This window comes from Hypomesus nipponensis, chromosome 16 (assembly GCF_054491055.1).
Source record: "Hypomesus nipponensis isolate SF chromosome 16, ASM5449105v1, whole genome shotgun sequence".
Classification (NCBI taxonomy): Eukaryota; Metazoa; Chordata; class Actinopteri; order Osmeriformes; family Osmeridae; genus Hypomesus; species Hypomesus nipponensis.
In genome coordinates, this window is record NC_140376.1 from 2608212 (window position 1) to 2633458 (window position 25247).

Consider the following 25247-nt stretch of genomic DNA (forward strand, 5'->3'; position numbering starts at 1 on the left):
GACCTCTGACGCTGTCCTCTCTACTCTGTTTTCATATCTCGTTTGTCCCCCTTTTTCTTTATTAGTTTTTTTTTTTAATTGTTGTTACTCCCCTCCTGGAATGCCAGTATGGACCTTGTCCTCTATAGGTTAGTGAAAGCCCCCCCCCCCCCCGCGCCCCGCCCTGCTCGCTGGGTCCTGGACACTCAGTAACTAGCCTCAGTAACTAACCAGAGTGCCTAGCCTGGCCTTTATACTGAGCTGCTCTGCTCAGCGGGCTGGAGGGCTGGAGAGCTAAGCAGGACTGGATGTTCCTGAGTCAACATCTAACCCAGACTGTGTACATTAGCCTTGACAGTGTGTGTCAGCATTGTGTGTGATGGTGTGTGTGTGTGTGTGGGGGGGTGTTGAGTGTGTGTAATGGTGTGTGTGTGGGGTGTTGATTGTGTGTGTGTGTGTGTGTGTGTGGGGTGTTGAGTGTGCGATGGCATATCGACGTATGTTACCACGGGCCGTTGACTTGAGCAGCGTTCCGCAGTGTCCAGGCTACCTGTGCAAAGCACCCAGATGGTGTGCTGCGGTCTACCACACGTGCCACATGTGCTGCTCTGGCAGCATCCTCCCCAACACAGGCGCCTGTTCCCATAGGCCTCTAGAAGGAGTCAGGTGGCTGAACGGTGAGGGAGTTTGTAATCTGAAGGTCGCCAGTTCGATTCCCGGCTGCGCAAAAATGGGAATGTCTGCTAAATGACTACATGTATTAGATCTGTTTCTGGGAATTACGCTGCCCTTTGAAGGTCTAAAAAGAGTCGATTTAATTATGTTGTTAGGACAGAAACTGGGTGGGTGGAATATATCTGTGTGTGTGTGGGTTGATATCCCAGTCGTCTTAGCCCACAGTCCCTCAAAGCGATGACATAACACTATTATCGAAAACGATAACCCCTCATTAGATAACACCCATGGAGATGGCCCAGTCTTTATCTCTCTCTTTATATCTCTCATCTGCTGTTCTTGGACAACATCTGAAAGCGTCTCTGCCGCAGGGACGCCGCAGTAAGACAACACCAAGTGTCGAAGGCTGCAGCTTGCCAGACCTGTTTCCTTTCTTAGTCAAGCTATAGGCTGAACTGGTGCATGGGTCCTTTGCGTTCTCTGTAACCCTATATCATGTTTGCTCTCTTAACCTCGTTGAGCAACCCTCCATAGGGGCTCCGCTGTGTCGCAACGGCCGTGCTTATCATATCTCCAGCTCACTGTATGGAGAGGGGGGGGGCGGCCTTCAGTCGTTTCCGAAAGAAGCATGTCAAAACACACAGGTTTAGCTAACAGAGAAGTTTCAAAGTCCTGACTCTGAATGCCTCGGTCTTTGTCCTTGGGCTCCGTGAGCCGTGTAGGTTTCGTACGGTGCGACGCGTGGTTTCTACCCGTGGTTTTCTAACGCAGTGGGGAAAGAACATGGCTCATCCAGATCTACGCTGCGTGTCCTTGCTGGGCTCAATAGGCCTCTCACTTCCTCATAGGCATCTGGGACACACACACACACACACACTGAAGTAAGGAATGGGGGTGTGTCTGTACGTAGGTAGTGAGGCCTATGGAAAACTCTTTACACTGCAGCCTTATGTAAGCATGTGCACTTGTGTTTGGGTTTTCAACCCATGTTCATTTAAAGGGAGGTGAGGATCTGTGCATGGAACAGACGCACCGCTCACTCTTTCAGTCTGTTGATAGAGCAGAGACATTTCAGAAGAGCCTAAATGACACCCAGGGGCAAGCGTGTTAAGGGAGGCGTGTGGGCTTATGCCACATCACATTCTGCTTGCAAATCCAAACTCTGAACAAGCATTTTGCTCTGGGCTTTTCTGAGCTTGTAAAAATGTTTTGTGGGCCGGACCTTCACCCAGCACTTGCTATGAAGAGGCCTGTGTGTGAGTGTGTGTCCACGTCGTAAAAGAGTGTCGAGAAGTAATGTTATGTAAGGGGAACTTCCTCCACCAATGATGGGGGGGGGCTCCCAAGGCCTGGGGAGACTGTTGTTGCCAGGCGATTATGTTTCAGAGCAGGACACGGTTAGCCACTCTAGCTACCGGGAGAGACTGGGGCAACTGGGGGAGAGGAGGGGAGGAGGGGGAGAAGGGGATAGGGGGAGGCAGATTCTCTGGTGTTGATTGCAGTAGCTGAGGGGGGTTGGGGAAAAAACAATGAGGGAGGGAGAGGGTCCATTATCTCCCGAGCCAAGATCATCTCCAACGCGGCCCCTGGAGGCCAACGGGCCTCGGTGACCCGGGGGTGATTTAAAACAGAGAGGGGGAGTCTACAGAGGGGAGACCCAGAGAGGAAACTCAGCTCCCTTCTTCTTCTCTGCCTTCTCACAACACAGTGTCACATTCTGACCCCCAGACCCCAGGGTGTGTCTGCAGGACAGTCTTGTTATGTTCAGGTGACTGTCTGACTGCGTTCTGACCTCATGCAGTGAGATATCATAGCGGTGCCTTCTTAGCCTACATACTGGAACAGTGTAAACTGTTCCATAGGAATGCAGTTCAATTGGCATCCATGCTATGTTACAGATGAGGTATGTTATACTTCCGTGTTTGGAAGTATAACACACACACACACACACACACACACACACACACACACAGAGGCTGGTGTGGAGTGTATATTCATGGCACAGTTAGCCTCGATGAGGATGTCCTGTTGGCCTGTTGTACAAAAACAAAGCTGAAATGGCTCGTCTCCAGCAGAGACCCAGTGTGTCTCCTTCTCCTCCCAGCTCCGATGATCTCCCTCCCTCCCTCCCTCCCTCCCTCCCTCCCTCCCTCCCTCCCTCCCTCCCTCCCTCCCTCCCTCCCTCCCTCCCTCCCTCCCTCCCTCCCTCCCTCCCTCCCTCCCTCCCTCCCTCCCTCCCTCCCTCCCTCCCTCCCTCCCTCCCTCCCTCCCTCCCTCCCTCCCTCCCTCCCTGCCTCCCTCCCTGCCTCCCTCCCTCCCTCTCATGAGCTACATTAGAGGAACCTTAGCTGCAGGGGATAGGAGTGGGACCAGGGGACTGTGTTGATGTGTGTTTTCCAGGCCTTTGACAGGACAGCTCTAGTTCATCTCTTGCCGTTCTAAGGTCCTGTCTGTCAGCCCTGCAGAGTCGGCGTGTGATAAGTAAACCAGGCTCTGAGATAAGTAACGTGCAAATGAGCCTGCCAGTTCCATAACCTGTTTCAGGTCGCCTTTTACTTATTGACTTAGAATAGACCGCGTTGTTGCTTTGTGTGTGTGTGCGCGCGTGTGTGTGCGCGCGTGTGTGTGCGCGTGTGTGTGTGTGCCACAGTGAGAGGATCTGTGTGTGTGTGTGTGTGTGTGTGCCAGAGTGAGAGGATCTGTGTGTGTGTGTGTGTGCCAGAGTGAGAGGATCTGTGTGTGTGTGTGTGCCACAGTGAGAGGATCTGTGTGTGTGTGTGTGCCACAGTGAGAGGATCTGTGTGTTTGTGTATGTGTGTGTGCCAGAGTGAGAGGATCTGTGTGTGTGTGTGTGTGCCACAGTGAGAGGTTATATGCCCTACAGTCCACGGCTGGTGGTCAAGAACAAAAGACAGTGCCAGACCAGCTTTGTCTCTGATGAAACCACACACACACACACACACACACACACACACACACTGTAGACAGGGTCAGACTGATCCAGGGCTCTGATCCAGACTGAACCCTAACCCTGTCTACCCCCTCAGTCCCTCCATCATCCCATCCTGTTTACCAGGCTGCTGATCACAGTTTCTGTGAGTCCTACAGCTCTCTGCTTATCCGTCTGGCTCTGACCGGCTGGCTGGCTGCTCTGACAGGCTGGCTGGTTGCTCTAACCAGCTGCTCCAAACCCCTGCCTGTCCTCACCACACCCCTCAGCACCTGCACCGGCCTGTCGGGAGGGGCTGAAAGAGGAGGGAGCACAGCGACTACGATGCTGGTGTTTTGCCCTCTCTCCTCCCCTGTGCTGGGCTGCATGTGCAGTAAGCCAGAAAGATCCTAACTCATTGAGGTGAAGTTCACTTAGAGAGAGAGGGGGAGGGAGAGAGGGAGAGAGTAGACAAGCATGTGGTTCACTCTCCCTGGCTCCTGGCTGTTTAGGAATATCTCCAGTAAACATAGTGAAGTTGGAGTGTATGGCTGGATAATGATGGTCTTTAGGTGCTGGTTGTTGGGTGTGGCAGGTAGATGCCCCCTCCTGAACACCTTTGCTCTCAGGTAACGCTGGTGTGCTGACAAGGCAGACTTGTGATTATTGGGTTGTAATGGAAGATGAAAATGAAATGGTCTTTCATGTCATGGAAAAAGCCGTTTCAGGTCGACTTTCCCCAGAATCTCTCCTCTGCTTTGCAGTTGAAAGTCTATTTCCCCAAGTGGCTGTTTCCTCTCCTCCCCTCCCCCTCTTCCCCTCACAGCACTCTCTGTTTACCTCTTCTACACTGTATCTCTCCCTCTCCCTGTCTCTCTTTCTGTATGTATCTCTCTCCCTCTTATCTATTTATCCACTCCAATCTCCCTTGCCCCATATGGGTCTTTGACTGTGTCTCTATACCCGCGCGCGTGTGTGTGTGTGTAGGCGTTTGTGTGTGTGTGTGTGTGTGCGCTTGCGCAAGGGCACCTCTCCCAGTAGCAGAGTCTCTCTGTACATTGTGTTCTAACCCTGATCAGGGGATTTCTCTTGTGAGAAATCAGAAAGGGATTTATTCGCCATGAAAGTTTGCACAGACAAGGAATTTACTTTGGCAGGAAGGCGCATACAATAAACATATAGGAACCTAAAATTAAAATATGTGGACTATCTATACTAAGGGTACATAAACTAGCAGAGGGTAACCTCAGTCCCGCCCACCAGCCTCCCCCAGCCTCAGCTCCCCTCCCCACAAACCCTTCACCCTCGGTCTGGGAGCAACACAGCTCTGTACTCCGATGCATGTATGTAAGCCATGACACTCCACCATGACTGCATGGAATGTAGCTCGGAGTTTGTGCGTCATGCTTCAGGAACATGGCTTTTGTTGTTTCAGCAGCCCAGTGTTGTGGTGGTTCTCTGCTGGTGTGGACATGGTGCATCCACAAGGGCTGAGAGCTGGGGGTGGGGGGGTGGTGGTGGCGTGGAGGGTGGGGTGGTGGACAGGGTGGGGTAGGGAGCATACAGTAGCACTTTTTTCTGGAGTTTTTATTCTCTTCCTGCGTTCGCTTATGCGTGGTTAACTGCTCTCTCTCTTTGTTTTACACTCAAATGCGCTTTCCCTATCAGGTCTCATTAGATCACATGACTGCGCCTTATTGTCTCTGTGAGACGGCGTCCAGAACAGACCTTCCTGATGTGGCGTTCCCAGGCCTGTTAGATCCCTTTGTGTGTGTGTGTGTGTGTGTGTGTGTGCGTGTGTAAGCACATCCTCGTGGATATGTGTGTGTGTGTGTGTGTTCCTGCCGCTGGGTGCTCTTTGTGACTGAAGCTAGCAGTGCTAAACAGGACAGACTGAAGCTAGCAGGTAACAGCGCTAAACAGGACAGACTGAAGCTAGCAGCCAGGTGCAACACAGGACAGACTGGAGCTAGCAGCTAACAGTGCTTAACAGGACAGACTGAAGCTAGCAGCTAACAGTGCTTAACAGGACAGACTGAAGCTAGCAGCCAGGTGCTAAACTGGACAGACTGAAGCTTTAACTCGCCTGGAGTGACAGCCTGCTCTACACGCTAACTTCAGTGGTTAGGTGTCACATGATCCACTTCATTCAGTCAGCACTATAGAGAAGCCAGTCTAATGTAAACTGTAGGAGGGGTGTGTGTGTGTGCGTCACATGGACAGTGTAGCTCGAGGCAGATCCTGGAAAATAACGAACAAAGAGTCAGAGACACACACACACACAAAGGAGTTGTCAGCTCTGTCTGTTCTCCAGTCCAGAACCCTATAACCAGGGTGTTTCTGTTCTAGAGTGGGTCATATGGGCTATGGGGTTCAGTGTAGAACCTGGGGCTGTGTGTGGGTTTGGGTTCTGCCCTGTGCCCGTCGTGTGTTTATCATGTAGAGCTGATAAGAGTTGTGATAACAGCGTGCCAATCATGCACTTCCTTTACTATCTCGATAAACTGGCAAGAGCCATGGCAATAAGCCATCGTGTGTGTGTGTGTGTGTGTGTGGGTGTGCGCGCGTGCACGCACGCGCGGGGAGGAGAGGGGGTGCTCATAACAGCATGTTTTGACACAAGGACTCAACAACAAAGGAACAGGATGTCGTGTGTGTGTGTGTGTGTGTGCGTGTGCGTGTGTGTGTTCTTCTAAATCTCCACCTGTGTCACAAGTAGAGCAGTGCGTGGCTGTAGTGTTGGCAGCTAATCCGCCATCTCTCACCTCCACACGCCGACGGTACACAGTGTCCCATCAGGAAGTGTTTGCGTATTGAGAGATGCAAGGGTGAACACACCCTTCACTGATTCTGACACTCTGTCTGAGGGCTCTCTGGGTCAGGCTGTGCGGCCCTTTCCGGGTCGGGATCCATGATGTGATAGAGGGGTGGAAGTGGTGGAGGAGGGGTGGAGGAAGGTTGGAAGTGGTGGAGGAGGGGTGGAAGGGGTGGAGGAAGGTTGGAGGAGGGGTGGAAGTGGTGGAGGAGGGGTGGAAGGGGTGGAGGTAGGTGTCGAGGAGGGGTGGAAGTGGTGGAGGAGGGTGCAGTTAGCACATGAAACCACTTAGCAGAATGAGTGTTCTGTCTTGTCCGACCACACGTGTGTGTGTGTGTGTCTGTGTGTAGTTTGTCACAGGGGTTCTCCAGCAGGATTTATGTACCCAGGCAGTGCGATCTCATCACTGGACGGAGAGAGGGAGAGGGTGGGAGAGGGTGGGAGAGGGTGGGAGAGGGTGGGAGAGGGTGGGAGAGGGTGGGAGAGGGTGGGAGAGGGTGGGAGAGGGTGAGAGAGAGAGGGTGAGAGAGAGAGGGAGAGGGTGAGAGAGAGAGGGAGAGGGTGAGAGAGAGAGGGAGAGGGAGAGGGAGGGGGGAGGGGGAGGGGGGAGAGGGGAGAGGGGAGAGGGGGAGAGAGAGGAATGCGGCAGTGTGTGGTGGGAGTGGCAGGTATTACAGAAAGCATGTTGGGGGGGATGACTTAAACTGGAGTGGTCTCCCTGGAGCTGGTCCCCCAGCTACAGTACCCTCCAGATCCTCCACAGATCACCACTAGGATGTCTAGTCTGGAGCCCGGGGGCAAGGCCTTGTCTGGATGTTTACTGCCCAGAGCTGGGGGTTATCGTGGATCAGGAGGCTTGGAAACTGCTGCTATAAAACTGTCAAGTTTCCACAACACACACACACACACATGTACCAACAAAGAAAGTGTACATTTATCGTAAGCCGCGTTCTGTCCTCTCGCTACACATCCCAGCAGGAGATGGGGAAGGCAGACCTGGTCTGGGTTTGGAGCTCTGGCTCTCTGGCTCTCTGGCTCTCTGGCTCTCTGGCTCTCTGGCTCTCTGGCTCTCCGGCTCTCCGGCTCTCCGGCTCTCCGGCTCTCCGGCTCTCCGGCTCTCTGGATCTCCGGCTCCGCCCCCCCTCCACGCTGACGGAATGTTTTTGTCTCGTTGGCCGATGCGCTGCCCTACTTTTAAAGCCCTGGCAGGACGCCCTACACTGCTCCCTGCACACGTGTCTCTCTCTGTCTCTCTGTCTCTCTGTCTCTCTGTCTCTCTCTCTCTCTCTCTCTCTCTCTCTCTCTCTCCTCTCTCCTCTCTCCTCTCTCCTCTCTCCTCTCTGCTTCTCTCTCTCTCTCTCTCTCTGATTCTCTTTCTACTTCCCTCCCTCCTTTCTTTCCTCTTTTTATCTTCTCCGTCCCTCTCGATCAATCCCTCTCTCTCTCTTTCTCTTTCTCTCTCTCTCTTCCCCCCCCCTCTCTGTCTGTCTCTCTCTCAGGTAATTTTATAATAGCGGATTCAGATTGTTAAGTGAGTCCTGGTTTGTAGTTCAGTTCCATCAGTAAATCCATGACTAGACAGATCTGATCCTTTCTCTTTTATTGACTTACTTCGTTCTTCAGGATGTGGTTCCTGGAGGAACAGCTGCTTTTCTCTGGCCCCTAGCCTGTGTGTATGTGTGTGAACTCTCTCCTGCCATTTGATTTATTTTAGAAGTCTTAGAATTTACGTCAGGAGTCGTTTTCCTCCCATAATCTGGAGGATCCTGAAGTGAGAGGAGAATATAGCCCGCTCTCTCCCCCTCCCTGTTCACCCTAGAGAGATTAGGCCTTCATGTAATCTCAGTTTTGACTGCTAGCATCACACGGCACACTCTTGCCTTGGGCCTGTGCATGCACACACACACACACACCCACAGATTACATGAGCGTTCTGTGACACGCCCTTCGTGACCCTTTTCAGGGTAGAACTGGGTTAGCTGGCATGGAGGCTAACGGCTTAGGCTGCAGTGACACAGCACAGCACAGCGGATCTCCCCCCCGCTATAGTTAGCGCTGGGCTCGTTTTAACACGCTCGGTGAAGGCCAGGTGCTGTTTTGATGTGCCTGGTCAGCAGGCCCGTGGCTGATCCTGGTCGGCGCCACCCAGGCGCTCGGTTCAGCGCGGAGTGATCACCGGGACGTTGCTGTGGTAACGCCGCTGTCGTCGGCAGGCGATTACACAAACGTGTTTTTTTTTTTTTTTTTTTTTTAGGGAGGGGGGGGGGGTGTTTGTTGTACCTTACATGTGTTTGGAAGCAGGAGATGAAGACCCAAAGAGGCAGAAGAGAGAGCGAGTGAGAGAAGGAGAGAAAATATATAGGACAGAGGGAGAGACGCATGGATGAAGAGGGGTCAGTCAAAGAGAGAGGGGGGGTGAAGGATGGAGGGAGGTCAGTGCGGCAGCAGGCTGGCTGGGTTACGTTTCAGCCCCGTGTGAGGGCAGATGGAGGTCTCATAACTACCCAAAGAGGAAGTTCCTCTGGTCCTGGTTACACACACTCCCGTGTGACCACAGCATGCCCTGAGTCACCTCACGACCCACACACCCTGCAGAACCGGTCTAGAACCAGACCATGAATCAGCCGAAGCACAGACTCGAGAGAAGATGGACCCTTTAGCTGTGTGACAGTGTGTCTGTGTGCGTGTGTGACTGTGTGTGTGTACTGCCAGTCTGTTGGTACATGGCTGTTGATCCAGTAGTGTGTTTTGAACTCCTGTCTCCCTCGAATACTCTGAATAGTCCCAAAGCCAACAGGAAATATCAAGGGATTTGGATGCTAGGCTGCCCAGATCATCAGGCCTGTGTGTGTGTGTGTGTGTGTGTGTGTGTGTGTGTGTGTGCGCATGTGTGTGTGTGAAACTGTCCTCTGTGCTTTGAGGCGATCAGAGGAAAAGTACGCCCAGGCCACTGTGACTGGTTCGGATCCAACTACTCTGTCTGACCCAAACACCGTGTCAATAATTCAGTGAGCCATTTGGGCACCAGGGCTTGTTTTAAACCTGTGCACCCAGAGAGGCAGAGCTCAGGGACCTCAGGTAAAGCTCCAGGCATTTATAAGTGGAGCAGGAAGAGGAGGGAGAGGAGGGAGGAAGAGGATGAGTGTAATGCTGAGTCAGATCCATGCCTGGGGCCCTTTACTCATCAGACTCTGGAGAGAGACAACTCTTATCTTTCTCTCTCCATCTCTCGCTCTCTGTGACTTCCGTCTATCTATTTCTGTCAGTTTTTTTCTTTCCCTTCTCTGCTTTGTGTCTCTCCTACCTCCTCTGGTTATGTAACTTTTAAAAGTAGGTCACATTCCTCCCCTGGAGCTGCACTGTTCAGACCAGGTTACTTTCCTTCCCCCTCTCCTCCTCCCCTCTTCTTCTCCCCCTCTCCTCCTCCCCTCTTCTTCTCCCCTCTCCTCCTCCCCTCCTTCTCCCCTCTCCTCTCCTCCCCTCTCCTCCTTCCCTCTCCTCCTGCACCCCCCCTGTCATCCTACAGAGTTAGAGGCTTTGCTTGTTTCAGTACAGCCTGCTGCTGTTCACTGTCTGTCAGAGGTGTGTTTCAGTACAGCCTGCTGCTGTTCACTGTCTGTCAGAGGAGGTGTGTTTCAGTACAGCCTGCTGCTGTTCACTGTCTGTCAGAGGAGGTGTGTTTCAGTACAGCCTGCTGCTGTTCACTGTCTGTCAGAGGAGGTGTGTTTCAGTACAGCCTGCTGCTGTTCACTGTCTGTCAGAGGAGGTGTGTTTCAGTACAGCCTGCTGCTGTTCACTGTCTGTCAGAGGAGGTGTGTTTCAGTACAGCCTGCTGCTGTTCACTGTCTGTCAGAGGAGGTGTGTTTCAGTACACACAGGTGTGTGTGTGCGTGTGTGTGTGTGTGTGTGTGTGTGAGGACATGCTTGAATGCGCAGGTGAAGGAGGTTTTGACTACCAGGTTGTGATTGTCCTGCTGCCCTGCTGCCCTGTAGACAGAGGCTGTGGGGGTAGAGGCTGTGGGGGTAGAGGCTGTGGGGGTAGAGGCTGTGGGGATAGAGGTTGTAAATTCCAAATTTAAACGATTGTGTTTTTGCATTCTGACATGGGTCTAGGTTATATTACAACACTAAAGTAATACATACAGTCCTGGGGCTCATATCAATGTCTGAATTTCAATGTGAACACATTGAATGTATGTACATTGTGTATGAATACACAACGTTTTAGGATTAACAGCTCACTCTCATCTATAGGAAGAGCCCCTCCGCTCTGCAAGCACACAACCCCCAGTCTCCCTCACGTACATAGGTGACATTTGAAACGGCCCATAGTTCAAAGCTATGGCTTTCTAAGTTTAGGCCCGAGCTATATTCACCCATCAGGGTTCATATCGGTCCCATATCTGTATGCAGCCTGGCTCTCAGGTTCCCCTCCCCCCCTCCCCCCTCTCCTATGGGGGCAGGGGGCGGTGCCCCCCAGGGCCTGGAGGTGCGAACAGGCCCCTGGTAGCCCCCCTGGTAGCCCCCCTGGTAGCCCATGTGCCCCCCTCCCAGGCAAGGAGATGCTGATTGATGAACTGTGCATTCAGACGGCATTCTGGGCCGCGTCACACAAGGACGCCATAGAAAGGGGTGAGGTCGCAGGTGTTGCGGGTGCTGCTATTGGCCGGTAGCCTTTGATGGCGAAGCCCCACACCGCCACGCTCAACAGCACAGACAAGTTTGTTGCATACGTGGTATGTGGAGTCTGGAACCTTTTACTAATGCAACATATGGGATGACCGGTGTTGCCATGACGACTTAGGGGGTGGGGGGGGGCTGCTCGCTGCCACAGATGGACGTGTGGGTGGAGGATGGGAGTGGTGTGTGTGTGTGTGTGTGTGTGTGTGTGTACATGCCCCCCAACATGTGTTCAAATGTCCAGCTCGGATCTGGCGTTGATGGGAGACTGACAGGTCAAGGTGAACCTCTCAGGTTTCAGAGGGTGTGTGTTGGTGTCCGTGTGTGTGTGTGTGAACATACAGAGAGGTGACAATCACCTTAGGCCCCCAGCTGTTGCCCCCGCCATCCCCCGTCCCAAACAGAGCTTACCCAGACGAGTGTGTTAACGGATCATATTCACATACAGGACAGTATAGGCCAGCTTGTTTACTGTCAACTAACCAGCCTACTACACCATACCATCATCCAGTCTACAGCTAGACCAGCATACAGGGGTGAAGCTGAAATAGAGCCGTTTCCATCGCTGTGTGTGTGTCGTCAGCAATGTGCTGTACAAGTTGAGACAGACCCTACATCCATGGAGAAGGCTTTGTCTTGCATTCTCTCTCCCCTTTACACACACACACACACACACCGAGGCTTTAATTCCCTTCATCTTCCGTATCTACATCTAGCTTGTCTCAGCACTACAATGCAAGCTGGTGTGTGTGTGTGTGTGTGTGCTTACAGTAGCCCTCTTGTCCAGCTGACACAAAGGCCGGCTGTGCTGGAGGCCCGGGGGCCCTCACCTGGGGCTCCTCCCCCAGGCTGCAGGCCTCGCTGGGGCCGGGCGGCCTGGGAAGCAGGGCCAGGTGAGGGGATCACCCTGGAGCCCGACCAGAGGAGGGTTGTTACCGTAGCAACGAGACTTGGCTTCAGGCGGACATTCTTGAGGAGCTGAGACTAGTTTGTGGAGCGATAAGATGCGCGCACACACACACACACACACACAGCCTCCAGACTGTTTCAGAAACAACAGCAGTAAGGCGAGAGATTAGCTAGCGACAACAATGAGCTGAACCCTGGAGGCAACAATAAGCCTCACTGAGGAGGACAGGGAGAGGGAGGGTGACGAGAGAGCGAGTGAGAGAAAGCGTGAGAGAGAGAGAGTGTGTTGTGCCGTTAGCATGTTCAGTTCAATCTCCAGAGGGGAGGTTGCTAGGGGCAGCTCAGTCAGACGTACGAGTGGTATCGCTGGGCAGGATGTGATGTCATAAATCTACATCCCTACAGGACTCCCTCACCGTCCAACCTAATACTCATTAAGAACTGGAACATTCCTTGTGATCCAGAAAGTGTTCTGTCCTGTGTGTGTGTGTGTGTGTGTGTTCCTGGCTAACCGTGCTGTCCTGTGTGTGTGTGTGTGTTGCTGGCTAGCCGTGCTGTCCTGTGTGTGTGTGTGTGTGTGTGTGTTGCTGGCTAGCCGTGCTGTCCTGTGTGTGTGTGTGTGTTGCTGGCTAACCGTGCTGTCCTGTGTGTGTGTGTGTGTGTTGCTGGCTAACCGTGCTGTCCTGTGTGTGTGTGTGTGTTGCTGGCTAACCGTGCTGTCCTGTGTGTGTTGCAGGTCCCCCGGTCACCATGTGTGCTGTTCAGAGCAGATCTCGTCAGGAGAAGGTGCGTCTGCTGGTCAGGACCACCTCCACCAGGAGCCCGACATCACAGACCGCCAGGTGACCATGACGACCTGCCCCTGAGCGGGGGGGGGAGGGAGTGTGTGTGTGTGTGGAAGTAGAATGCTGTGGGGGTGGGGTATTGGAGAGGAGAGTTACGTAAGACTGACCTCCCTGACTGTAACCCAGGATCTGTTATTGAGTAACAGTGTCTCCCGCCCCTGCCTGCCACTGGAGGAGGTATGAAAGAGGGGTTCGGGGAGAGGGGAGGGAGGGAGGGAGAGGGGAAGAGAGAGAGGGAGAGGGGAAGAGAGAGGGGGAGAGGGAGAGGGAGAGGGGAAGAGAGAGGGGGGGAGGGAAATCCCTAATTTCCACACGCAGGATCAGAGAGGTGAGCAGGAGGGGTTCTGGAAGGTCATCCCCCGTGGCTCTCAGAGTGATGACAGTAATGTAGGTCAAGGAAGGGGTCAGGGGTCAGGGAGATTTCCCAGCCACTCGTATTAGACCTGGCAGAGATACTGTATCAGAAGCCAAGCTCTGTTAACCTGTCTCTCTCTCTCTCTCTCTTTCTCTCTCTCTCTCTCCCTCCCCCTCCCTCTCTCTCTCTCTCTTTCTCTCTCTCTCTCTCTCTCTCTCTCTCTCTCTCTCTCTCTCTCTCTCTCTCTCTCTCTCCCTCCCCCTCTCTCTCTCTTTCTCTCTCTCTTCCCCTCACTCTCTTTCTCTCTCACCCTCTCCCTCTCTCCTTAGGTCACGGAGGAATGGACGACCCTCACCCCCTCGTCTTACGACGTGGGACTGGAGACTGAGACGGAGGGGACTGCTTTAGAGGGGCCCTCGACACACAACACACACCACGACATCCATGACCAGGTACTACACAAACACGCACCCACACACACACACAAACATTTTAGTCTTGTCCCTTACAGTGTGTGTGTGTGTGTGTGTGTGTGTGGTTCCAGACTGTGAATCCAGAAGGGGCTGTGGTTGAGGTGGCCTGGTCTGAGCCAGAACCTGACGCCCCTGAGCCTTCTGCCTCTGAGCCAGAACCTGACCACACTGACCCCACGCCCCACCCAGGCCCCCCGCCCCACACCCAGGACCAGCCCCCTCCACCCCCCCAGACCTCCACCCCAGCCCAGGGCCAAGCCCAGCCAGACCCTCCGGCCCCAGCCGAGACCCCCAGAGATGTCCCTGCTGAGCCCAGCCCACACTCGACCCCTGACCTCCAGGAGGACGGCCAACACACACCTACCTCACTCACCTCCAGCCAGACCCCCGTCAGGTAAGCCCAGCTGGGGGTCCACAACCCAGAGCCCTGGGGGCAGATGGGGCTGTAGAACAGAGCAGATCTACCCCTGGTGGATGTCCCAGTAAGCACAGATCCAGGATCAGACTGGCTGATCGTGACTCTGTGGTTACAGGAGACGTCCAGGACGGGTTAGACGTCCATCACGGGTTACATGTTCAGTGGCCCAACATCAGGCTTTGGTCATTGATGAACCTCGACATGAATGTTATTGCTGTTTTTTTATTTTCCTTTTTAGCGTGTTTTTTTTTTTTTCTCTCCCTGCTTTGCGTACGATTTGTATAGATTTTTGTTATTTTTTCTCCATTACTGTCATCTGGGACTACTTAATGACTTTGAGGAGCCTGTTGTGTGAAATCTTGGGGTCTTTTCCATGCCTCCCCCCACTCTGAACTGTTCATGTTTGACGCCATGTTACTGACTGGACTTGTTCATCACGGGGGCCTGAACCTGGACACATGCTTGGCTCTCGTCTCAGGATCTTTGAGTGACTCTGGATCACTGGACTTTGTTCACTTCTCAAAACCAGCAAGAGACCCTCCTATGTATACGCCAACCTGCCCCTCTCACTCCCTGCACACACCTCTCACCCCTCACCCCCTCACCTCTCACCTCTCACCCCCTAACCTCTCACCCCCTCACCTCTCACCCCCTCAGCTCTCACCCCCTCACCTCTCACCTCTCACCCCCTCACCCCTCACCCCCTCAGCTCTCACCTCTCACCTCTCACTCCCTGCACACACCTCTCACCCCCTCACCTCTCACCCCTCACCCCCTCAGCTCTCACCTCTCACCTCTCACTCCCTGCACACACCTCTCACCCCCTCACCTCTCACCTCTCACCCCCTCACCTCTCACCTCTCACCCCCTCACCTCTCACCTCTCACCCTCTCACCTCTCACTCCCTGCACACACCTCTCACCCCCTCACCTCTCACCTCTCACTCCCTGCACACACCTCTCACCCCCTCACCTCTCACCCCCTCACCCCTCACCTCTCACCTCTCACTCCCTGCACACACCTCTCACCCCCTCACCCCTCACCTCTCACTCCCTGCACACACCTCTCACCCCCTCACCTCTCACCCCCTCACCCCTCACCTCACCTCTCACTCCCTGCACACACCTCTCACCCCCTCACCCCTCACCTCACCTCTCACTCCCTGCACACACCTCTCACCCCCTCACCTCTCACCCCCTCACCCCTCACCTCTCACTCCCTGCACACACCTCTCACCCCCTCACCCCTCACCTCTCACCTCTCACTCCCTGCACACACCTCTCACCCCCTCACCTCTCACCCCCTCACCCCTCACCTCTCACCTCTCACTCCCTCACCTCTCACTCCCTCACCTCTCACCTCTCACCCCCTCACCTCTCACCTCTCACCCCCTCACCTCTCACTCCCTCACCTCTCACCCCCTCACCTCCACCTCAGTTCACCCTCCAAACATGTACCCCCACCCCCCCCCCCGAGATCTCTCTCTTCCTCTACCCCCTCCTTCTCTCTCCCTCCATCGACTCCTCTTTCTCTTCCCTTTCCCCTCCATCTCCTCCTCCACCCCCCTCCTTCTCTCCCCCCCCTCCCCTGACAGGAGCAAATGGGTAAACGGCATGTCCTTTCCTTCCTCAGTGCAGTGTGGGTTGCCAGTGCTGATCCCCCTCTAGAGGTTGCCAGTGCTGGAGATGAACCCCCCGTAGAAAGCTTTGTCTCTGCCGAGCCCTCTGACTCGCAGTGTGGGGTGATTCCCCCCAAACTGGCAACCTGCGAATCCCCTCCTTTTGGCGTTCCTTTCCCCAGGTGAGTTTTATCAGCCAATTGGGTACAGGTACGCACCAGGTCAGGTGACCGGCCCCTCCTCTCTGCTACGCTCCACCACCGTCAGTTGGCCTTGCTCTCCTTTTTATTCCTCTCTGATTATTATTTTTTTTTTATCGTCATGCAACTGTGTTGTTGTCGCATGAATGGAATACATTTTTTGTTTTCTTTTTGTACTGCTTTTGTGTGCATCATCTTTGAAGGAACGCTCATTGTTGCTTTGTTTCCCTTTCTCCATCCACTCTCTCGCTCTCTCTCTCTCTCGCGCTCTCGTTCTCTCTCTCTGTCCCTCTCTCTCTCTCTCTCTCTCTCTCTGTCTGTATCGCTCTGTCTCTCTCTTTCTGTCTTTCCTCCTCCCTCCGCAGAGTGGATGTGGACCCTGTAGACCAGCAGCTCCTGGAGCAGGGCCAGGGTTCTGATCCGGAGGTTGAAGCTCCGCCTCCTCCTGGCCCAGGGCCTCAGGACCGGGACCGGGACCTGGACCAGGACCAGATCCAGAACTTGATCCAGGACCAAGACCTGCCTGAGCTGGACCAGGGGGGCAACACATCCCTCTGGCACCAAGACCCACAGGTGAGAGGGCCAGGACAGGAGAGACTACAGGAGAAGACTCGAGACGAGAGCAGTAGAGTAGAGACCAGAGACAGACACCAGCATCTAAAAACCAAACTAGAGACTAGAATGAATCCCAGTCCAACGGCTTCAGAGTGAGCGCAGCACGCGTGTGCGTGAGCAGGAAGCACGCGTGTGCGTGAGCAGGAAGCAGGCTGTGGGTCATAGTTCTGCAGAGCTGTCTAAAAGCCTGGTCATCAATGATGCATACAGCAAACATTCTCTCACACACACACACACACACTGCATGTGAAAAAACTGCATTAGATTCTGTTTTATGACTGAAAACGTGACCTTTCCGTGACCCCGTGTGTGTGTGTGTGTGTGTGTGTGTGTGTGTGTGTGTGTGTGTGTGTGTGTGTGTGTGTGTGTGTGTGTGTGTGTGTGTGTGTGTGTGTGTGTGTGTGTGTGTGTGTGTGTGTGTGTGTGTGTGTGTGTGTGTTCAGGAGGTGGAGGCCAATGGGTCCAGGGAGACTGACCCCTCAGTGCCTGGTAAGGAGGACATCCCCACCTTCGACGAGTGGAAGAAGAAAGTGATGGAGGTGGAGAAGGAGAAAAGTAAGGAAGCACATACATGACAGATGCAGTCACACACACACACACACACGCTGTCCCAGACACACGCGTGTGCTCCCCTCCCCCCGTCTCATTAATATCATGTTGAAATGCCGGGTGACCGTGAAGAGAGGAAGGCTGTGCGCTACAGTGGCTCTACACAAATAACCCTGCTGACGACACTCATGTCCCCCCCTCATGCCCCCCCCTCATGTCTCCTTTCATCTTCCACTCTCCTCCGTCACACACACCACCCCGAGCCTTTTCCATCCAGCTCTCTCTCTCTCTCTCTCTCTCTCTCTCTCTCTCTCTCTCTCTCTCTCTCTCTCTCTCTCTCTCTCTCTCTCTCTCTCTCTCTCTCTCTCTCTCTCTCTCTCTCTCTCTCTCTCTCTCTCTCTCTCCTCTCTCTCTCTTTCTCCTCTCTCTCTCTTTCTCTCTCTTTCTCTCTCTTTCTCTCTCTTTCTCTCTCTCTATGTAGTCACGGAAGCACGTACATCAGTGTTGCATAACCTCCCAGCCTGCTTTCAGGCAAAGCTTTTTTTCCATCGTCATTCATGGGTCACTCCTTCCCAGGACACACGCACACACGATCACACGCACACACGATCACACGCACACACGATCACACGCACACACGATCACACGCACACACGATCACACGCACACACGATCACACGCACACACGATCACACGCACACACGATCACACGCACACACGATCACACGCACACACGATCACACGCACACACGATCACACGCACACACGATCACACGCACACACGATCACACGCACACACAGAAACAGCCCATAGAGAGCAGTGCAGGGCCTGTATTGGGTTGCGTCGTCCATCTTCCTTGAACTTAAATGATCTAATTGATCCAGGGACCAATCAGGATCCGTTTCTGGTGGATCTCCAGTTAGGTGGAGATGGTGAGGATAGCTCTGGTCACATATTAATGAAAGCTCTCATTTCCAAAACAGTTGTGCTCCCACAGTCGTGCTGTAGCTGGAGAGAGTGTACTTTGTTAGTGAGAGGGTGTGTTTGTGCGTTGACGGGTGCATTGATGTGGGAGTGTGTGTGTTGGGCGTGCAAGTGCTTGTGCTGATGTACAGTGTGTGTGTGTGTGTGTGTCAGTACCTGTAGGGCTAACAGGTATGTGCGGCCTGGTTTGGCACCATAAAGACCCTAGACAGAACAGCTTATCTGTGGTGTTTAGACACAGCACAGACTGTACAGTTCTCAGCTCCAGATAGCCCACCACATGTACATGTTTAGCATGGACTCTGACTTGTACTGTGGACAGCTTTTACTCTTGGACCCCCCCCCCCCCCCCATCCAAAAGTCAATCTCTGTAACACACATACGGCCTCCTGTCCTTTTATTCTGGGATGTCGTATCTCCATGACGGCGACAGCTGCTGAGCCCCCTGTGTGTGTGTGTGTGTGTGTGTGTGTGCGCTGCAGGTGAGTCGCTGCACACCTCCACCCATGGCAGCCCTCGCCCGGTGAAGAAGGTCCAGAAGAACTTCAAGAACAACTACGCATCTGTCGAGTGTGGAGCCAAGATCCTGTCAGCCAACAACGAGGCCAAGGTAGTTCACACAGACACACACAGACACACACACACAGACAGACACACACAGACAGACACACACAGACAGACACACACAGACAGACACACACAGACAGACACACACACACAGACACACACACACAGACAGACACACACAGACAGACACACACAGACACACACACACAGACACACACACACAGACACACACACACAGACACACACAGACACACACAGACAGACACACACAGACACACACACACAGACAGACACACACAGACACACACACACAGACACACACACACAGAGACAGACACACATATTTCCTTCAATCTTGACTTGCAGCATGAGCTACTTGTCATGTCGCTGGAGCAGATGGATGAAGCAATTCCGTCATCTGCCAATCCACCATTGCTTATCTTGTTGTCTCCCCTCCTCCCTCCTCCCCCTCCTCATCCTCCTCCCCCTCCTCATCCTCCTCCCCCTCCTCCTCCCTCTCCTCCTCCTCCTCCCCCTCCTCCCTCCTCCTCCTCCCTCCTCCTCCTCCCCTCTCAGAGCACGTCCTCCATCCTCATGGAGAACATGGACCTGTACATGCTCAACCCCTGCAGCAACAAAATCTGGTTAGTCACCACACACACACACACACACACACCACACGCACACTGCTGTGACATGTTGCTGACGAACACAGAGCTGTCATTTGCCTGGGGGAATGTTGTGCAAAAAGCTTCATAGATTTACGCTGACTCACTGTCAAACTGTTTATGCTCCTCACAATCTCCCCCCCTCTCTCTCCCCCTCTCTCTCTCCCCCTCTCTCTCTCCCCCTCTCTCTCTCCCCCTCTCTCTCTCCCTCTCCCTCTTTCTCTCTCCCCCTCTCTCTCTCCCCCTCTCTCTCTCCCTCTCTCCCCCCTCTCTCTCCCCCCTCTCTCTCCCCCTCTCTCTCTCCCCCCCCCCTCTCTCCCTCTCTCTCCCCCTCCTCTCTCTCTCCCCCTCTCTCTCTCCCTCTCTCCCCCCTCTCTCTCTCCAGGTTTGTCATAGAGCTCTGTGAGCCCATCCAGGTGAAGCAGCTGGACATCGCTAACTTTGAGCTCTTCTCCTCCACACCTAAAGACTTCCTGGTCTCCATCAGTGACAGGTACACGCACGCACACACACTCATACACAGTCCCTGTGGAGCTCCCTGTCTCACCCTCTCCCTCTCTCTCAGGTACCCCACCAACAAGTGGGTGAAGCTGGGCACCTTTCACGCCCGTGACGAGCGGACTGTCCAGAGCTTCCCATTGGACGAACAGCTCTACGCTAAATACATCAAGGTGACTGTCCTGTTCCGTCCACATTAACTCTCTCACACACACACACACACACACACACACCACTGACAATCTACGCATTGTGTTCCGGTCAGAGAACTTCCTTGTGACTGCACAGTTTTGCCATCGATATAATGGACTGATCGCCCTGGGAGAGAATTTTCGGTCCTCACTAGGATAGTAAAACAAACCTGTGTGTGTGTGTGTGCGTGCTGGAGGGCTGGAAAACAGCAGGAAGCTGAAGATGGCACCACATTATGAACAGGTTGTTTGATGGAGGTTTCTGAAGAGGCTGCTGATCTCTGCTGTGTCTCTCTCTCTCTCTCACCATCTCCCTGTTCTCCCTGTCTGCCTTCGCTTCAACTGTTTGCTTTCAATGTCAGTGTTGAACGGCAGGAACCTGTCTGTGGTAAAAACGGGGCGGTCTTTGTGTGTGATGTCGTCAATTCAAATAGTTTGGGGAAGTCATTAGACGAGCTGAGCCGTGGGGGGAGACCTGTTATGTCTTGTCTCTCTGATGTTTTGTGTCTCTCCACCTCGCGTGTGTCTGTGTCTCTCTGCTGCTGTCTCTACGCTGCTGTGTAGTCTCTCCTAGAGCAAGCCTTCTGTGAGGGAAGACTGTGTGTGTGCTGTGTGTGTGTGTGTGTGTTTTGTGTGTGTTTTGTGTGTGTGTTGTGTGTGTGTTTTGTTCCGAAAAAAGAAACTGAAAAACTGTCAACAAATGCTTCACCTGCTTGTGGCATGAATCAATCTTTTTTTTATTATTATTACTGATTTCTCTCTCTCTCTCTCTCTGTGTTTTCTCTCTCTGCCCTTCTTTTTGCATCAGATGTTCATCAAGTACATAAAGGTTAGCACCCTTCTCTCCTAGAGGTTTACAACTCTGTATTGCACTATAGTGGGGAGCTTTGGTGGCAGTGTACAGTCCAAGTAAATGCATGACAGCCATTGTAACGTTGTACAACACTCACTCAGAGGGCACTGAAAGCTTGGCAACTTGACTGTTAATTCACTTGATTTACCTGTTGATTTAGTGAGTATTGTTAATTCACTACAAGTGTTGACTTCCTGAATGACTGCTGAGCTGCAGATGTTTACAGAACTGGATTGGGTCATTGTTCTGGCTGTGTGTTTACTTTGTGTGTGTGTGTTTACTGTGTGTGTGTGTGTGTATGCGTGCGTTAAGTGTGTGTGTGTGTGTGTGTGTGTGTGTGTGTGTGTGTGTGTGTGAGGGCATTAACTGTGTGTGTGTGTGTGTGTGTGTGAGGGCATTAACTGTGTGTTCCGTCTTGAACAGGTGGAACTTCTCTCACACTTTGGATCAGAACACTTTTGTCCTCTCAGTCTCATAAGGTAAGGAAACACACACACACACACACAGGCGTTCAGAGTGGTGGTTTCGGGTCTCGCTATGCCACAGTGTGTGCAGCTCCTGATAGCTTTCTCCAGACTGTCCCAGCACCACGGAGCCTGGGACTGAAGAAGCCTTTCAAAAGTTACAAGGCCAAGAGGAATGGGCCTGAGGGGTGGGGGGGGGGGGGGTAGAGTATGACCTTGTGTTCATCTCTGAGAGAGGCTCTAGTTTACAGCACCCCCCAAGGTGTGTGTGTGTGTGTGAGAGAGAGAGAGCAGGAAGAGCTGAATGCTGGGGCGTTCCTCTGGGCTCCTCAGCAGTGGTCTTCACAAGACACGGCAGAACAGACGTACTGTCTACCCACCAACAACATCGCTCTTTATCCCTCACACGCTTCGATAACATCGCTCTTTATCCACCCAGCCAGCCAACCACTAATGTCTCCCCTCACAGGCTTCTGGGCTTCGTTAGAGCAGAAGGACATTTGTCTCCAGTCGCCCCCTCCAGCAGTGCTAATGTGTAGCTCAGAGAATCTAAAACATCGTCTGTACCGTCGTGATGTATACTGTAGCAGTGTGCACATGATCTATATTCTAGTCCTTATGGGTTCTCCCAGGATAGCTGTGATGCGCTGGGGGGGGCACATACTGCACATGGCTTCCAGGAAGTGTGCGTTGTTTTGGCCCCTGTCCAGGTCTGCTTGGGAAGCAGGATGACATTCTCTTCTCTCTTCACACCAACAGGCTCTGCTCGCTCCTGCAGCCTTAGGGTACACCTCTCGCTTCCTCTCTTTCTTCTTCTTGTCTTTCTTGCTCTCTTTCTTTCGTTTTTCTTTCTCTAAGCCTTGTGAATAAGTGTCCATATCCCTCTCAGAGGCTGGGTGGGGGTGGGGGTTGCAGCATAACCAGTCTTGCTGGATGTCTTCGAGACCGCTCTGCGCGCGGAGGGTTTACCTTGAGTGCACTTGCTCGCACAGCCTGGTTTTTCCCCAGACATTCTCCCTCCACCCAACACACACACACACAGACACACACACACACACACACACACATAGCTTCCAGTGGTGGGGGGCTGTAAAAGTGGCTGTAAAACATAATTTTTCCATCAACGTTTTCAGAAATGGGTCAAAGTTCAGAGCTGGGGCTCCTGTTCGCCCGAGCAGATAGATGACAGATCTTCAGAGTGTAGAGGTCGTCCTGGTGGTGAACTTGGGGGCCCGGGCCTTATCTCTCAGCGCTGGGCCTGAACACGGCCATGTTTGGTTAAGATAGGATAGAGAACACTATAGAACGCAATGTAAGAGCCTTCTTGGTTTGCCTACCAGGTCAAAGTTCGGTGGGGGGGGTGTGTGTGTGTGTGTGTGTGTGTGTGTGTGTGTGTACGTACAAAGTTAAAGACATCTAAAATGGAGGGAGTAAGTGTTAAACCGTGTGTGTGTGTGTGTCCAGGGTGTTTGGCACCAGCATGGTGGAGGAGTATGAGGAGATTGCAGACTCCCAGTACCCATCAGAGAGGCTGGAGTACCTGGACGAAGACTATGGTAAGGGGGGCTCCGGAGGGGGGCTCCGGAGGGGGGCTCCTGTGTGCTGGACTGGGTTCTTACTGAAGCCTCGACTCTCAACACTGCCCCTCTCCTGCCTCCCCCTCTCCTGTCTCCCCCCTCCTGCCTCCCCCCTCTCCTGCCTCCCCCTCTCCTGCCTCCCCCTCTCCTGTCTCCCCCCTCTCCTGCCTCCCCCCTCTCCTGCCTCCCCCTCTCCTGCCTCCCCCCTCTCCTGCCTCCCCCCCCTCCTGCCTCCCCCCCTCCTGCCTCCCCCCCCTCCTGTCTCCCCCCTCTCCTGCCTCCCCCCCCTCCTGCCTCCCCCCCCTCCTGCCTCCCCCCCTCCTGCCTCCCCCCTCTCCTGTCTCCCCCCTCCTGCCTCCCCCCTCCTGCCTCCCCCCTCCTGCCTCCCCCCTCTCCTGCCTCCCCCCTCTCCTGCCTCCCCCCTCTCCTGCCTCCCCCTCTCCTGTCTCCCCCCTCTCCTGCCTCCCCCCTCTCCTGCCTCCCCCTCTCCTGCCTCCCCCCTCTCCTGTCTCCCCCCTCTCCTGCCTCCCCCCCTCCTGCCTCCCCCCCTCCTGCCTCCCCCCTCTCCTGCCTCCCCCTCTCCTGTCTCCCCCCTCTCCTGCCTCCCCCCTCTCCTGCCTCCCCCTCTCCTGCCTCCCCCCTCTCCTGCCTCCCCCCTCTCCTGCCTCCCCCCCTCCTGCCTCCCCCCTCCTGCCTCCCCCCCCTCCTGTCTCCCCCCTCTCCTGCCTCCCCCCCTCCTGCCTCCCCCCCCTCCTGCCTCCCCCCCCTCCTGCCTCCCCCCTCTCCTGTCTCCCCCCCCCTCCTGCCTCCCCCCCTCCTGCCTCCCCCCCCTCCTGCCTCCCCCCTCTCCTGTCTCCCCCCTCTCCTGTCTCCCCCCTCTCCTGCCTCCCCCTCTCCTGCCTCCCCCCTCTCCTGTCTCCCCCCTCCCCCTCTGCCTCCCCCCCTCCTGCCTCCCCCCTCTCCTGTCTCCCCCCTCTCCTGCCTCCCCCTCTCCTGCCTCCCCCCCTCCTGCCTCCCCCTCTCCTGTCTCCCCCCTCTCCTGTCTCCCCCCTCTCCTGCCTCCCCCTCTCCTGCCTCCCCCTCTCCTGTCTCCCCCCTCCCCCTCTACTGTCCACAGACTACCCGCCTGGGTACCTGCACTCGGAGGACAAATCCTCCAAGAATCTACTAGGCTCTGCTACAAGTACGTACACACACACACACACACACACACACACACACGTATACTATATCTCTCACACAAACACACACATCTTCATACACACACTCTTAATAGCTGTGTTTATTTCCAACACGGCTAGAAAGATCTAGAATGAGCACATGTGTTCGTACATTTCTTCGACACTGGAAAGGCTTGGGACCCTTTTCCTGGAAAGCAGAAAGTGCTGAATGTTCCCTCAGTTTTTATATTCCCACTTGGTGACTTGTGTACGCACACACACACACACACACTCACACACACACACATATATAAATGTACAAACCCACACACTCACTAAACCTGCAAACTATACGGGGTTCACTAGTTACTGACGCACAATATTTTCACTGTGCACACTGGGCTCTCTGTGGCGCACACACACACACACACACACACACACACACACACACTGGAGCCCCTCTGTCTGAAAGGCTGGGGTTCTGCCAGGGCACAGGCTTGCAGTTTGATGTGTGTGTGTGTGTGTTGTACTCCCCTACAGATGCCATCATCAACATGGTCAACAACATAGCTGCCAACGTGCTGGGGGCCAAACCTGAGCTGGAGGGGGGGGCCCCGATAGAAGGTACTGACCCCCTCCCTCTTCCCTGCCTCACATTCCTCCTCCCTCCTCTCTCCTCCCTCCTCTCTTCTCCTCTCCAGCATTCCTGGCAGTGTGGGTTTCCATACTGGTAGAAATACCAGAGGTTCAAGACAGGGAAGCTGGTTCAGTCCTACAATTAGCAGTTTACCGAGAGTTTACTGGGGAAAAAATACACTTGTGTAAACTTTAGCTTGGTGAAGCTGTCCCTTCAAAGTGTGTACAAGGGTGCTCTTTACCATGGCCTTTCCTCTTTCTGTCTCTCTCTAAATAGTGCTCTCTCTCTATCTATATCTCTCTCTCTATCTAAATAGCTCTCTCTCTCAACCCCCACAAACTGACTCACCCTAAACTTGCCCAAATGCCATCTCACATCTGGGAATATAACCTCTCCCCCTTCCAGAGGAACCCAACAAACAACCCTAACAGGCTGATCCAGTCAGAGCAGGCTTCCAGCTCAGATGATCCAATCAGAGCAGACTTCCAGCCAGATGATCCAATCAGAGTAGACTTCCAGCTCAGATGATCCAATCAGAGCAGGCTTCCAGCTCAGATGTTCCAATCAGAGTAGACTTCCAGCTCAGC

General features: G+C 53.9%; 1 protein-coding gene across 3 annotated transcripts in view; it reads left to right on the plus strand.

The window, feature by feature from the left end:
* suco (SUN domain containing ossification factor) overlaps window positions 1-25247 on the plus strand; it is a 37282-nt gene that overhangs the window by 2778 nt on the left and 9257 nt on the right. Inside the window, exons 2-16 of one of the 3 annotated variants that reach the window (XM_084675891.1) lie at window positions 12724-12829; window positions 13517-13639; window positions 13732-14054; window positions 15711-15878; window positions 16262-16469; window positions 16955-17066; window positions 18528-18655; window positions 19189-19256; window positions 19666-19773; window positions 19846-19951; window positions 20778-20798; window positions 21246-21301; window positions 22751-22842; window positions 23981-24046; window positions 24564-24647. In XM_084675891.1, the coding sequence (XP_084532017.1) occupies window positions 12724-12829; window positions 13517-13639; window positions 13732-14054; window positions 15711-15878; window positions 16262-16469; window positions 16955-17066; window positions 18528-18655; window positions 19189-19256; window positions 19666-19773; window positions 19846-19951; window positions 20778-20798; window positions 21246-21301; window positions 22751-22842; window positions 23981-24046; window positions 24564-24647 (1769 nt within the window). The remainder of the gene's footprint in view (window positions 1-12723; window positions 12830-13516; window positions 13640-13731; window positions 14055-15710; window positions 15879-16261; window positions 16470-16954; window positions 17067-18527; window positions 18656-19188; window positions 19257-19665; window positions 19774-19845; window positions 19952-20777; window positions 20799-21245; window positions 21302-22750; window positions 22843-23980; window positions 24047-24563; window positions 24648-25247) is intronic. The other 2 variants (XM_084675892.1, XM_084675893.1) reach the window with 2 other exon arrangements.